Below are 16,105 nucleotides of genomic sequence, written 5' to 3'. Positions count from 1 at the left end.
TTGCTAATGGGGGCTCCAGATATATGACTGAAACATTTACATCAGAAATGGATTGCTTGGACCTAAATTTTTCCCACTTCAAAGCCTGAGGGTGACCAGATCAATTCACAAATACATCTTTCTTCTTTCATTTCCTTACTGTGTCATCATCATGTGAAAGTCTTAAAGGGTTAGATCAGAAATAATTAGGAAATTTTTATTTATAATGGAGTATAGAAGCCAAAGGGAAAAAAAAAAAAGAAAAGAAAAGATGAAAGAGACCAAAAGGAAACTGGGGGAAGTCCCAGTAAGTCTGCTTAATAGATAGGAAAGAGGTCAAACAAAGAAGGTAATTTGTGTGTGTCTGGGCGAGACTTCCTAGGGTTAGCTGAGATGCAATTTCCTTGGCATATTAGGAAAAGTGGGATTTACTTTCTCCTACTTGGATGCTCACAGTCTGGGTGGGGAGCAGTATGTCACCTTCAGCTCAGTGTAGCATCCCATCCTGAACACCTGCAGAGATGTTCCTGATTATCAAAAGTGGAAAGAACAACTCAATATTTTAGCTTTCAGAAATCATTATTGTCAGTGAGGCAGAAGGGGCTGGAGAGGTGGATGGGAGGATGGGAATGAGAAAGGATAGGCTGGAAACAAAAAAGAAGTCACAGTAACATGAGGCAGTTGGTGGAGGTGAGGAATTCATAGCTCATAATCATCAGACATCAAAGTCTGAGCGCAGGTCCTGCCCCACCATGGAGCATGGCTCTCCATGACAGATGTGGGAAAAGACATCTTCCTGCAGCAGGAGCTGTGGAGACCCAGTGCAATGCAAGAGGGAGCTGAATGACCTTGTGAGTCTCCTCATGAGCCATAGAGAGTATTAAAGGTAGAGATCTAAGACTAAAGTTTAGGCTTTGAATATTTGACTCTTTCTACAGCTAACCAAGCACACTCATATGCCTCTCATTTAGCTCAAAGCCAGACTTTAATCAACACTGACATCAAAGTTCCAGATACTACAGCCTTCCCCTGGGCCACAGGTAATGCTCCAGCTCTTTACAATTGTCTGGGAGAGGAATTTTACACTTGGTCTTCTGGCATGCTGAGCATCATTCTGAAGACAATGCATTTCCAGGGGCTGAGATTCTGTACTGAGCCATCAGTAGCTAAAACATCTTCACAATTTCTTGAGAACTTAAGTTAAATGAAGTTTAACCTTTGTGCGCTAGCTGGGTGTAAAAAACTGCAGTGCTGGTTGCAGCAAGAGCCACTGGTCATACACCATTTCTATGTCTAGAAAATTTATTTTTAAAGTTGCTTTTAAAAACTTCATATTTTGCCATGGGCTTTATTCTCAGAGAACAAAGATATGTTTGAAGAAATGACAAAGGTGTGTATATATATGCTGTGTGTGTCTCCTTAAAGGTATACTGCAATGGAATTTAGGCCCAGCATGTAGTTGGAACATTTGTCTATTTACAAACTTAATATTCTATAAGGAAAATATACTTGTTGCATATTTTCTGCATACTGCTTCCATGTGTAAAATGGAATGTTGCTTCTGTGCTAGTTCTCTTGGTTTACGCTCCTAATCACAGCTTTAGCTGGGTCCAAAATTTTTGATGAAATAATGATGTCAAGGAGGAGTCAGTAATACACAGCTCTCAAAAACACAGTTGGGCTTGCAAATGCTGCTGGGATGACAAAATTGTTTTTGGTATTGCTGCTTCTCTTCAGAAAACTGGAACAAGCTCTAGTGGGAAATCACTTTATTTTGGTGCAAGAAGTGATTCTTCATGAGGGTTTGCCAGGATTTCTTTAGAAATACAAGCTCTCTTCTAGCGTAGACAAAGACTTTGCAGTTGATTTTTTTTTCTTTTTTGGCAGAGATGTCTTACAATTCCACGTTGTATTTGCATGTCTTGACTCTAATGACATTCTAGTTAAAAGTAAAAACATTTCTTGTTGCGTGGTTTGATTTAGCACAGAAATTAGATACAGTTTGTTTAAAAAAGAACTTTTAATTGTAGCTCAAAATAGAGTGAAATGGCATAAAAACTGATGTCACGGTCCAAAAATACTATTCTATTTTGAACATCTAAAAGATGTCTGGTCTTATAAATGTTCAGATTATCATAAAAGTAAAAGAGAATCAGAAGAAAACTGAAAGTGCTCTTTTATAGATTGGGAAAATCTATAATTTGCGTAACAAAAAGATGCCCTCTAAAGATAGGCTTGCCGTTAAAACTGAGATACTGTTGCATTCTTGTTTAAAAGGGAGTTAGCAAACATTTTCCTTTTTATCCAGCTGCAGTCAATCAAATAGTGCAAGCAGGCCATGAATGATTATGAATTAAAGTTGTTTGTGGGAAATACAACATGTAAATTGAGCATTTAGTTCCAGAGAATGTACCCAGGTCTACCAGCAACTTGTGCACTAAGAGTTTGTTTCCATGGTCCTTTCAACACTGGCATATTTTAATGTAGTGATATCAGGGATGGTACATTTATGTCACAAACTGGGGCTATCAGCTTTCTGGTAGTACCCCTAGCAAAGGGGACCACGTGGACAAGGCACAGGCAGCCCAAATCCTCTGCTCCCAGCCTGCCAGTGAGCTGACACAGGTGAGAGAGCTCCGGGCGTGAGCTGGAGAGCACTGAGAGATAGTGCCAGGAGGAAATCCCTTTTTGAAACATAATAGTGCAGAGCTTCCTGAGTTCAGACCCTTGCTGCCACTGCAGGAAAGGTAATCCCATACTATCTCTGACTACCTGGGGAGCCCTCTCCACCCCCTCGATTCTCCTGCCCCAAAGTGCCTACTGCTTGATGATGCTCCACCACTGTACAGTAGATTCTGTGCAATGAACTCAGAAGAGCATTCCCTGTCTGCCCTTTAGTTTGTCCGTGAAAAAGTAGATGCAATTTATCTCAAACATCTTCTGCAGAAGGAAATTAGATCTATATGAAACCACAGCCTAGCTAAAGAAGCTGAAAACAGAGGCAGTGGTCAGAATTTGCCAGCGCAGGGAAACAATAAAGACCTAGAATACAACTGCTGGGGCTGCAGTCCACAGTGCTCCTCATTGACAGTGATGTAAATTTAATCAACCCTGTTCTCTACTGTCGCAGTCGAGGCGGTCACGACATTAAAGCGGAGACCACAAGCACACTCAGTCTTAGTCTCAGTTGTCAACCATTAGCACCGTTTGCAACCGTTAGCAACACTTTATTAGTGAAAATGGCTGATACACTTTCCAGTTGTTTCCCTTCCAGTCGCAGAAGGCTCCCATCTTTCCTCTCTCGATCTCCTTGGTTCAGCTTCTTCCTCTTACTTCTCGCTCCTTTAGCCAACAGGCCTGCTGCTAGCCCCTTCCACACTCTACCTCCCTTTTTGTATCACAGCAATACTTCAGCTCAGCCAGTTCCCTGCCTAGATCTGCAATGTGGCCCCACAGAGCTCTGCCTAGCACAAGGGAGGGTAGATAGCCAAGTCACAGACAAGGTAGCAGCAGCTCACTGACACCCAGCTATGCCCTGTCTCACTGGGTTACAAGCACTCCTAGACAACTGTGAGAGTGGGCACCAGCAGAGGAATTTACCTACAAATAGAGTTGCTAGGCTTGCTGCCTCCATTGGGACATTCTAGTCAACCCACATCACTGTTAATGGAAGGATGAGTGCTCAGGTAAGGTACTTTGGGAAGCACAGGGGGATGTTTCACTGGAAGAGGGCATCTACAACCCTCCGTCTTTGTGCTGTGTAGGTTTAGATGCATAGAAGGCAGAGCAGCTTCAGAGAGGAGTATGTACCACCCAGCTGAGGAGGCCTTCTGGAAATGCCATCAGGCATACTGGAAACGAATGTAGCACACTGGAGATGCTCCAAAACTGTTCTGGGAGGTCAACACCTAGCTCTACATTGCCCTACCAGCCACAAAACACAGAGAAGGTCAGTACACTTTATAGTTGGACACAGCGTGGCACAGAGAAACTTCACCAAATTTCTCCAGTGGGGCAGGGCAAGTGGGGTCCAAAACCCCACTGCCATATGGCAGTTGCAGGTTCCTTTTTTTTCCCACTGAGAAAGGAGACTTGCAGACCTGTTTAAGACTGTGCTGGTCACAGCTGAAAACAGCAAAGGGGAATGAAATGTAGTGATAAAGATCTGGACAGATCTGTGCTTGTAACTGAGTCTCCATGTCCAAATATTTGGTTAGTTTTGATTTAGATTTATTTACAGGGAAAATTCATTGCTTTTTTTGTCCACCTAATTGGTTTTAAGACACTTAAAGGAAATGCCTGTTAACCTTTAAGACTAAACAGCATATACAACTTTCACATAATGTCAGACACCTGAAAGTGAGATATCATTCTAAACCAGTTGTCTACATTCCCTTTGAGGAGGAGAAAGACATCTCCAGAGCGCAGTTCATCCCACCTGCAACAGGTCGGGTGACTGTCACTCCATAGGTGCCTGCATTTCTGCACGAAATACAGACAGCAACAAGTTGTCTAGCTTAGACACAGGTGAATCTTAGCCTCAGCTGGCTCATTTCAGTAGAGGTCCTGTCTTCATCAAGTAACTAAGAGAAGCAAAACTCAATGAGCTTTCAATCAATGACATTTTATCCACTGTAGCACAGAGCAATATGACATGAATACAAAACGAATGTGACACCGAATTGATTTTTGCCTTTTTTCTTTCATATATTTTCTATATTCTTTACACATAAATTTGTAGCTTTGTAGCCTATCATACTATCAGTAGCTAGCATTTTACCTATTCTATTAGACAGAAAGACAAGATAAATTCCCCAATGGCTCCAAGGTTAGATTCTCAGGGAAGGTTGAAACTAGCTCTCTGAGACACATTTTTATAAACAAAGAACTGAACTGGGGGGAATTACCTCACCACTTATGCCTCCAGTTGGGGATTTTTGTAAGAAATGCTAATGTGCTAAACATAGAAAATTTGTGTATGTGTTATGCTATGGGTGCATCTTCAGTGTTTTCCACCTGGTAAATTGTGCACCTAAGGATCCTTATAAAGGATCCCTATAAAGGTAAGCCCTTTTTATCACCTAACTGTGTCTGGCTCATGATTTTAGGACCAGAAAAAAGGCATCAAATGGACAGCTGATTTGCTTATCCAAGACCCTGTTATTGCTTTGAACATAGGCTGCAATTTTCTCCTGTATCAGCAACTGATAATATAACTTTGGTTAGTTAGCCAAACTAACCCAAGGACTGCGTATATTGCTAGTTCTGGATATACCCAGTTAATTTGCAGGATTCTTGAAGTGACTGGAAAGCAAGTTGACATGTTCATGTTCTTCCAGGCTTTTAAGGGTCAAAATGACACATCCTTGATCATATGATTATGTTAGAGAAACCAAGAAATCATCTGTTAAAGAAGATGAAAGAAAACTTCTAAATATTGTTTACATTTTGTGCATGTTTCTGCTTATCAGCTGAACAGTGGCTGTGCAGTGAGGATTATTAACATGGCATCAAAGTTCTACAGATAAAAATGTCCCAAGACTTGACCACAGGTTAAGACTCTGACTCAGATTCAGCTAACAGCCCCTCTTAAATATGCCTTTGAAAGGAGCTACCCTACCGTGTTATTTTGATTTCTTGTCACTGTCATAAATCCAGTGCATGTTGTCATAGACTATTGAGTGGGCATTTGCCACAGCCACATCCTAATTGCTATACTAATTTCATCTCCAAAGCCCCAACCCAAATGATCCACTTCTCACACAGGAACTTGAGCAAAATCTGGGAGGGAATTGCTGCCTGCTCCCTGAGGTGTAGCAAGAAAGGCAAGCTGCTCCTGGGCTGACATCTGTGTTAACAATGGGCCATATGCAGGCTGTACAGGGAGAGCTGGTAACACACCCAGGATCATGCATTTCACAGATTGTACCTATTACTGACATCCTGTATAACATTTAATGTAAGGATAAATAGAGGCAGCAGCCACTTGGACTGGGCACAAAACAATGAGCCAGCCAACCTGAGGCAAGGGAAACAGCACCAGGAAAACCAAACTAACCATTACTAGGAGGAGCTGACTGCTGCCTTCCATTGTTTCAGCCACCCCGGCTATTTAGGTGTGCACCTACAATGGGGAAAATCACCTGCAAGTGCCTTCACACGGCTTCAGATAGAGGAATTATTGCATTTACTTTGGTACTTTGGCTCCAGTAGAAAAAAAGTGTTTGCTTGTATGAGATGCAACCTTTAGCAGCAAGCCAGTGTAATTTCCTTCTCACTGCTTGCTCTCATTCCTTTTCCTCCCTCAGTTTGGCAGTAGACTTGTTCACAAAGCCACACAGTAAACCAGATCACAAACTAGATTAGGGTGGAAAGTAGCCTTTTCTGTGCTTCCTCAGAATATCTGAGACAGCAAAACAAAGAGCTAGCAAGTTAAGGTGCCTCAAAAGGGGACAGAAATAGGGCAAGAAAGGTCAGGAAATTCCCAAGCCTATTTAATGTCCAGTGTCTCACAAACCAATGTAACAAACAGGCCTGAATGACACAGGAGTGGTTTGGGATGGACACAAACACAGAAACCATCCCATCAGCTGTGGAAACCCAGTCCCAGCAGATGCATCTCCCCTCAGCAAGAAAGGCCTGCAGGGGTAATGGGCTCATAGGATGCAAAAGCTGACATTTACATTTGCATTATTTCCAACAAGGAGCAGATGGCAAAGGGATGCTCTGTAATTTCCATCTGAACCCTAAAGAATCCATAATCTCCATTTTAGTTGGGCAGTTTTGAGTCCTAAATCAGTGCTGTGTGCTGCCAGGTGACAAGTGCTCCTTCCTCAAAGGCAGCTGCCTTTCAGCAGGGGATGGCTGTACAGGCAGTTAATTAGGGACCCTGACTTTCAGATATAAATGTCTGTAAGATTTATATCAGGCAAAAGCAAAATCACAGCTTTTCCACTGCAGGTACAAAAGTGAGCTCTGAAAACACAGCTTGGTACAGATGCTGGAGGTCACCTCCTAATAGGTGAGTGTGGGAACCTACACACAATTTGTGGCCTGGCATGGTGTCCACAGCTGGGATCAGGGGCTTTCCAGCAACGCTCTCAAATTCAAAAGCAGAAACAGCACACAAGAGGGAACCAACTTAACATACCATGACAAAAATAGATATGGTCTTCAGAATTTTTTTACAGTAATGCAGGCATTTATATTGCATATCAGACAGATTTGTAGGGGGAAATGTTTAGAAACATCTAGATAAATTGAATACTTAAGTAACCATCATTTTAATGTCAACTCACTCCCAAAAGAAACTGAAATAAAATAGGAAAAGGTTCACAGAAAACATATCCTGAAACTCATTTGTCTGAATTTGAGCATACTGAATTGATATGACCCTAGTAAATACCCTTAAACTCAGAAGCAGAGGAGAAAAAATGATGAGTAGCCATCCTATTTAACAGAATATCCAAATTCACAAGCCTTCTAAATCTAGATGATTTCATTAGTATCAGCAGGCTTTAGTATCACCTGTCTCACAGAGACAAATACCATTTTTACTGCTGAGCATCTTCACTAACTCTTTTTTTCCTTCTGGTTATCCACACAAACTAAGTCATCAAAATGCAAATTTATCAAGGTGCAATCCCTTGGTTCAGGTCTTTCCAGGTGTCGGGCAGCAAGCATTCATTGTGGAGCAAAGTGTCTGCAAAAGCTCACTTAGGCTACATAACAGGCTGCTGACTGAAATATCCATCTCATTGCACCATCCCATTTTGAAAACTCTTATCAGAAAGACTGAAAAACCTTCTACAGGTGAAAAAAGAGAGGACTGGATGATAAATATGATGAGTATGACTTTCTTAATGAGGAGGCATTTTTGACAACCCTTAACTCTTCCAGTGTTGTGTACGTCTACCAACACTGTGGGCATGGAGTTTATAATATATACTGCATTCACAAATACACAGAGATGAAAAAAAAAAATAAAAAGACCTCAAAGCCCCTGGCAGTACAAGATAGCTGTAGGAAAATGGAATAAGACTGATAAGAAAATAATCTCTTAGAGACATTTGGTTACCAAGAACTGTGAAGGCAGATAGTAATGAAAGCCTAAATACATACATACCTGCTGTGTGGTCCCCTAAGACACCACAGCACTGCCTTGGTGAGGGTCAGCTACTCCAGAGAGAGGGGCAACAGCATTTACAGAGTTTTAATTTAACAGGGATTACTTAAAAAGGTTGCAGGCACAGAAGTGAGAGGCAAAGTTAGCTCTGTGGATACATCTGTAGCAAGCTGTTGTAGCAGACATATATTTTCCAATATATACCTGACCCCCACACAGGGCCAGCTTTCTCAGTGATGGGAGTTACCCTCCCAGAGATGGAGATGGCAACTAATAAGTATCTTGCTCTCTAATTAGTTCAGCTGCCCATAGTCATCCTGGGAATGGAACAAAACTGAGCAGAAACTGAGACAAGCTTTGTGAAGAGGCAGCCAAGAAGACCAGGCTTCTGGGTCTTTCTATGAGAAACAGTAAATGGGTCACATGTAGAGTCTGTTTGCTACTCTAAGAACTGTCCTCTCTGAAATAAATACCAGGTGTTTTTAAGACCAAACACTGATATCCTTGATCCAGACAAGGTGGTAGCATTGTGACAAATCTACCTTGCTTTGTACAAGGAGGCAGAGCAGGCCCTGCAGATGGGGCGAGCACAGAGCAGGAGGCTCATATGATGTTCTTCTGACAAAGGCTGAAGGCTCCATAACAGACATGTGAGAGCTGCACTAACAAGGGGAGTCAAAACAGGCTGCTTGCCTATAAAGTACAACCCAAGTTAGTAACACATTTTAAAGCTGAATATGGGGAACTGAGACATTTCTTCAAACTACACAAAGCTATAAACAAAATGGTACCAAAAGAGCTTTGAAGATACTTTGCAAACCTAAAAAGGAGCCAAGCAATTTATGATACACCTAAAGAATGCTAAATTAAAATATGTTCAAGAAAGATACTTTGAGAGGCAAGGTGACAAACAAGACATGATAAAAATCCAAGCTTTTTAGTTCATCTACTCAGGGAACACAGGCAAGAGAAACACCCTCTTCTCCACATCATGCTTTTGACATATATTATCTCAATCAAGGCAGTTCCTTTGCTTTTATTTTAGTGATCTTCTTATTTGACCCCCAGATTTATAAGCAAAACAGTGCAATTTAGCAAATATGTCAAAGCAGTCAACTGGATCTCATGTGGCTTTAATCACCTCAGAGAAAAATGCCTGACAAGCCTCCCTCTAGCCATTTATTTAGACTGCAGATATGGCAAAGCACTGTAAGAAAACACAGAAGGAGTCTTTATAAAGTGAAAAGCAAAGTTAGTTCTTGTCACGAGATTCAGAGCCTGGATATGGTTTCAGCAGCCAAGGCATTAAGATCCTGTGGGGAGCAGGCAGAGAGGGCAAGGACAAGGCTCTCTGGGTCTGCAGCCCAAAGCTGCTGTATATGAGCAGGCCAGGGAAGAATGGGGAGGGCAGTAAGCTAGGAAAGGAGAATACATTTGAGGAAGCCACATCATCTGTTTCTCCACAATTATTTTGATACGCTCAACTCATGAAAAAAAACCAACCCAACAACAACCCAGCAATAAAATTAAGTAAGACAAAACCCAGCAATAAAATTAAGTAAGACAAAACTACACTTGAAAAGACCTAGGTTGTTGCACAGAGTCAATTCTCAACAGTGGCCTGTGCAAATAAAGCTGCAAGTGATAAAGGCAAGAGCTACACTTGGCAGTTCATAAAGACAAATCTCTTTTCTTAGTAAGATTGCAGGCTATAAGCTAACAAAAAAATACTATCAAGAAGATTAGAGCCTTTATATTCCACTTAAGCTTAGACTGATAAAACAGTGTTAACAATAGTGTGCCATGCATGTGATAACACAAGATGTCTTCAAAACCAGCATATATTTCAAGCTTCAATGACGACTCTATCTGGGCTCTCATTGACATTCAATGCTGGAAAAATCTTTAATTAACTAGGATGGCAATGCTAGTTTAAGATCACAGGCACAATGGGATTTAGTGAGTATTCTCCACAATTGGATTAAAAGGGGATAAGATACACCTCTCACTTTAGTAATACTGAATGGATTCAATTTGAAGAATCATATTCCAGGGGGAATGAGATAAAGGTGTCCACTTTATCTGAATTTATTTTAGTGTCATCCCTCTAAAATATCAGATGTTTCATCAGTTAAACTGCATGAAGACATTATAATCCTGCCATCTACAGATGAAGTCCTAAGACTTATGCCTATCAAATGCTACCAGTTTACTCCACTTACCCACCCTAACATGTCAGTGTGAAGAGCAGAAGACTAGAGATTAATAAAAACAATGCAATGGGATGTCCCAAAATCTCAAGGTTTCTAGAAAACAGGTCCAGCTGGATTACACCTTCCTGTACCAACAGTTTAGGCCAGCAGACTTAACGCACTTTTTTTTTTAATTAATAAAGCAAGAGGCTGAGAAAATTCACAGCTACAGTTTTGCTGATTAGGATCAAGATACAGCAGAGTGCTGAGTATATATTTTTGCACGATGGTCATATGACATTCCTAACAGTAACCCTTCAGAAATGATGTTTTAGAAGAGTGCATAAGGCAGAAATTTAACCACTTTTTACTTTTTAAAAGCTTAACAAACTTTTATCCCTGTGATTAGATAGGTTTTACAGCAACATTGGTAAATCAATATGTGTTTCAAACTCTCGTAATTTCTCAAAGCCTTCAGGAATCACAGAGGAGTTAATTCTGGAGCTGTCTGGTTTGCTGGGGCTGCCAGTTTATATGAGAGAGCCATGTTCCAGCCTAAAGTCTGTCAATCTGCAATTTAGAAAAAGGAAACTACAGCCTTATAGAAGAAGTTGTTATCGTGGGCTATCGGGAAGGATTCTAGCCAGCATTGATTGGCTGTATCAGAAGAGTATTTCCTCTCTTCTCAATAGATACATTTTGTCATAGATAAAAAAATTCTAAGATTATTTATGCTGTAAAAAAGGTTTTCATAGCTCTGACAAATAAATTGTTTTAAACCATCAAACTCACTCATTTCCAAATGCATTTCCATTCAGATACAGAAATGACAAGCCCTTCATTAAAGCAGCAGTTTTTTGATGGCATTAGCTTAATCTTACCAATATTATTGACCTATTGAATGTTTACTTCAGCAAGCATTCCCATGGATATCTAAAAGCAATATTTTGAATTGACTTTTCAAAGGAGCTCATCCACAAAATTTAAATCACTTTCAGGCTTTCAAGCTGAAGTGAACTTTTCAAATATAATTTCACATATTTCTCCAAGCTTATCATTCTTATCTCCAAATCTGTTTCGTGTCCAAAGGCTGTAGATCTCTCTTGTCTCTCTCTTCATTCTACACTCTCCCAAATGTCAACCATCAGTTGTCAAACTGAAGAGAGGAACATGTGAGGCTGACTGCAAAGCCAAAGAAGAACCTTTCTGGTTTATGCTCACATATTTCGGACAAAGGTAGGAAAAAGACCTAAGAGAAACCTCCACTGCTTAAGAAACTTTCTTTTGCTTCTATTATGCAAACAGGATATAGACAACAGAATTCACAGCATTTAGTGCAATCCACTGAAAAGGGCAACTGCATTTATCATTATAATTATTAAAAATAAATGAAGGGGAAAGGTTAAAAGCAATTCACCTTTGTTTCCCACTTACTGTTGCTATTTATAGTCAGTCAAAGCACGTGGAGAATGCTGTTGCCACTTTGATTTTGAGATCCAACATTGAGCTAATGTTTGTGAAAATGAGGCATATGATGCAGAGCCACGCGGAGCTCGGATTCATGTGATCAGGGATGTGCAGGACCTAAAGGCAGGCCACTAACCGAAGGAGCACTAATCAAGGAGAACAGGGAGAAACCTGCCACAGTAACAACATCACATGTTCCTTGATAATGCTTTAGTGACAACCTCTTACAGTGTACAGTGCCCTGCCTTTGCATCTTTAAGAAATTAAACGCTCTGAGTGTTTACATTAAAAAATTCCAGTTCACCTTTTTTCTCCTACAGAAACACCTGGAAAATGAGGGGGGCACTAATAAATTAAGTATTTCGGTAAATTTTTCCTCCCTAAGATTAATTCGATGAGGCTAGCACCTAGTAAGAAACGTGATTTTAAAACACTATTTGATTTTGAAATTGTTGGTGTGCTAACAAAAAGTATTCCATTTTGCAGCAGAGGAAGGATTCACCTATCAAAAGAGACTGGCTGTCAGAGATGAAAGAGAGTAAAGAAATGGAGAGAGCCATTTTAAACATGTAAGACAAGACTTTCATCTCATGCTGGACCATGTGGGACAGCGCTATTAACCTTGGGAAAAAATCTGACAGGAGTGAAAAAGAAAGGAAGATGAAGAAAAAAAAAAGGAATATTTTACCTTCAATAATTTTTCGGATCTGTACCGACACATTTCAAGAAGTCTACATTTATGCTTTTCCAGGGGTGAAAGTTTTGCCATATGTCCTCTGCATCTTTCTGTACATCCAGAAGTGTTGTTATGGGTTTTCTGACAGTCTGTGTGCCCTTTGCCCACCTGCCTGTTCAGGTGCTGCTACCTTGGGCAGAGCATGGCTGGGGAATGCATGCATGACTCCTTTGCCTGGGTCACTTGTCTACCTTCCTTCCACCTCAACAGCGTGTGGCACTGACTGCCAAAGCAGTGTTAAAGCTAGACATTTGTGTAGTTTGTGTTATTTATGCCTGAAGAGCAGCTCCACTCCAGTTCTGCAGCTACAGAAGTGAGTGCTCCCAGATCCTCGTCAGTGGTCTCATCGGTGCTTAAAAAACTCCCTCTGTGGGATTCCACAACCCCTTCTTGCAATGCATTTGTATTCTAAATCCTCCTTTCTCTTTGCAATTGCCTTCCTTACATATAAGCGATTTTTTTTCCTGAGAACTAAGAGGATAACTTTTTATCTTGCCCTTGAGGAACATGAAAAACAATCGCTCACAATCCTTTTCTTAAGGACCCTTTTCACGTTTAAGCTCCCTGTCAGTTTTCTCTTTTCCATACCAAACCAGCCACTTTCAAGTCTTCGCTTTGTGCCACGGCACACACTTTTAAGTCTCACTTTAGGTGCTCTGGCCCTTAATAGGTGGTGGCCCACAGCGGGCTGAGTCGATCCCAGCAGTGCGAGGCAGGGCGGAGGCAATACCTTTGGTGCCTCCAGAACCTGCTGTGACACCTCCAGGAGCGATCAGTGAGGATTTCAAAGCCAGGCAAATACGCCTTTGTACCTGCCCTTTAAGGGATGCTCTCTCCGTTTCCAGCTCCCGTGCCCAGCCCGGCCGCTCCCCCCCGCCTTTCTCCGGTCCACGCTCCACTTGGGTGTACGCGGCCCCGATCCCTGGGGTGCTCGGCACGGCAGAATGCTGCCCGTGAGGAGGGCGAGCTCTCCCCCACGACAACACCGTGCGCACGTTCAGCCACGGCGCTCTGTGCTTTTTTCCTAAACCATTCTGTTGAGGGGCTTCAGGGCGAGCCCGCGGGGGCTCCCGGCGCGCTGCCCTTCCCGGGGGCGGGGGCGCCTCGCTCACCTGCGCCCATCCCCGCGGCGGCGCCGGGGCGGGGGCCGGGGCGGGGCGGGGCCGCCTCTACTCCGCTCCCTCCCGCGGGGCTCGGGCATCTCCGCGCCGGGCGCTGCGAGCGGCAGCCGCGCCGGGATGGAGGGCGCGATCCTCGCCCGGGAGCCGGCGCTCACTGTGCTGCTGCTGCTGCTGAGCCTCTTCCCCGCAGGTGGGAGCCGCGGGCGCGGGCGGGCGGGCGCGGAGCCCCGCGGGGCCGGGATCAGCATGGGCGGCGGCGGTGGGGAAAACTTCGGCGCTGGCGGCCCCTTCCTCGGGGCAGCGCCGCGGCGGGGGTCGGGCGGCAGCCCGCGCTGTGCCCGGCATCGCCCCGCGCTGCCCTGGTGGGACGCCCCGCCGGGGAAATAAAGTCCTTTGTTTGCCGTGCGCGGCTATCCGGGGCTGGGAGAGGGGCCGGCGGGGAACCCCTCCACCCCCCTCCACCTCCCCGGCCGGGCTGTTTTGACAATAAACTGTCCGGGGATCAGTACAAAATGTCCCCGCGGTTAAGTGCTCGTTGAACAATGGGCAGGGACGAGCAGCCGGCGTCAGGTGTCCAGCGCTGTGCAGCGGGGTGCAGCTCCAGGGGGAGCAGGTGGGCTGTGTCCAGGCTGTGCAGCTCCCGGGGGAGCAGGTGGGCTGTGTCCAGCGGGGTGCAGCTCCTGGGGGAGCAGGTGGGCTCGGTGCCTTCTGCGCCCGCCGGTGCAGCCCCGGCGGGACAGGGCATCGGGGCTTGTCTCTTGCGGCACTGACGGACCTTCGCGGTGAAAAGGAGGGCGATAGGAACCTCTCAGGCCTTCGGGGGATCAGTTGGTGCTAAAACTTTGATGTGTTGTAGGTTGCCTTCCACTCGTTTCTAAAAAGGGAGTTTATTTGTTGACCTCTCAGCCCTGGAGCACAGGTCTAATGGTTTAAATACTGTATGTGACTGCAGAGCTGGGCAACTTCGCACACGGCTTTCAGAGCCGCCCTGCATCTCCTTTCGTGGTCTGTGGGCTTAGGAGGCGTTTGGCTGTGTCCAGCGATGGTGCTGGAAGGAGGTCGCTGCTAGACCTGGGGAGGAATTTGGCCCTGGGCACTAAAGTCTGAAAGGCGATAACATGAAAGGTTCTTTCGCTGCTTATCTAAGAACGAGGTTAGGATCCAGGGAAGCGATGCGCAGCGATAGGTGTTTAACGTGTGCTGCCACCACCAGAGAGGAGCCTCGCAGAGCACCCTGTGTGACACAGGCGGGGAGGGTTCCGCCAGCCGCTGCCCAGGGCATACCGCCAAAACACCAGAAACCAGCAGCAGTGACAATTGTCGCTTCTTCGTTGTAAAACACTTTAGGATGTGTTAAACACAGCTTAATGGCTTTGTTTAGGTAACTTTTAGTGTTTGCTGCCTTTTGTTTATTGGTAATCTGAGTAAGTGTGGTATCTGGTATTTGGGCTTTCCTATTTAGAAGTACTCACATAAGGCTGCAAAATGCTGTGGCCACAGGAATGGAAAAGTCTCCTACCCATGAGTTATTCCTACCTAGAAAGAAATTTTAAAAATGTTGAAATGATTAATACCTGCCAGCTTTCTTTACTTCATTAATTTTTTTGCCTGTACTTTAGGCTACCCTTCATCATATAGTTAGGCTGCCCTTAAGGAAAGCTTGGGAAACAGGTCCCACTGACAGCGTGTCCTGGAAGACAGAGGTGCAATTTCCAGAGTACTGGAGAACCAAGGAGAATCAATGAGAACCTTCCTCATGATTGTTCTTCTCGTTCTGGGTTTGTACACTTACTTGTGGGAGACTTCAGGGACACATCAGACAAAAACTTGTGTGAGCAAAACCACACCATGTTGTAAGAAATAACTTGCTACTGCAAAAGAGAGCTGTCCTTGGATATGCATGTGCATCGTCTGTGTATCACACAGGTGTAGGAGTATTCTGGGCTGGTTTTGTGGTACTGGGCGAGGTGTCACTGTGATGGTCTGAGTCCTGGCAGCAGCATAGGAACCTCAGAAGTGACAGGCAGGACAGAGCTGGTGTGCTGTTCTGGATTGCTCCAGAGCTAGTTTGGCCCTGTGCTATTTTTGGTTTTGTCTCAGTGTAGACACTTGGCTGGGATGATCTCCCTGTTGAGACCTATCCTGTTTATCAGTGTACAGGTTTATAATAAGTATCTTTTTTTGGCTGTTGGTCAAGAGCGTCTTCCTTTGGCTCCAAGCTGGGAAGGAGGATGTAGAAAACAGCTCAATGTAGCTTCTCAAAGGGTAAACCATTCATCTTTTCTGTCCATAGTCCCTTCCTACTTTTTGTTTTACTTGCAAGCTAACATGCTTCCATACTTCCTTCCATTTGGGACTTGCCTCGTCCTCATTTTGATGCAATATTCTGGAATGATCTTTTCTCTATTCTTCTCCTGTCCTCCCTCAACGTTTGCTTTGTCCCCCACCATCCAGTACTCTGCCAGAGTCGCTTGTGTTTCCATCC

General features: G+C 43.8%; 1 protein-coding gene across 1 annotated transcript in view; it reads left to right on the top strand.

Moving 5' to 3' along the window:
* The first annotated feature begins 13,699 nt into the window (after positions 1-13,699).
* The window catches only part of KIT (KIT proto-oncogene, receptor tyrosine kinase), a 55,125-nt gene continuing 52,719 nt past the window's right edge, over positions 13,700-16,105 (top strand). The window contains exon 1 of the mRNA XM_063157261.1: positions 13,700-13,810. Within this exon, the coding sequence (XP_063013331.1) occupies positions 13,738-13,810 (73 nt within the window). The 5' untranslated portion in view covers positions 13,700-13,737. The remainder of the gene's footprint in view (positions 13,811-16,105) is intronic.

This window comes from Melospiza melodia, chromosome 5, assembly GCF_035770615.1.
Source record: "Melospiza melodia melodia isolate bMelMel2 chromosome 5, bMelMel2.pri, whole genome shotgun sequence".
In the NCBI taxonomy this organism is placed as follows: Eukaryota; Metazoa; Chordata; class Aves; order Passeriformes; family Passerellidae; genus Melospiza; species Melospiza melodia.
Note: the sequence above shows the minus strand (reverse complement) of the source record. Positions and strands in the feature narration are given on the sequence as shown.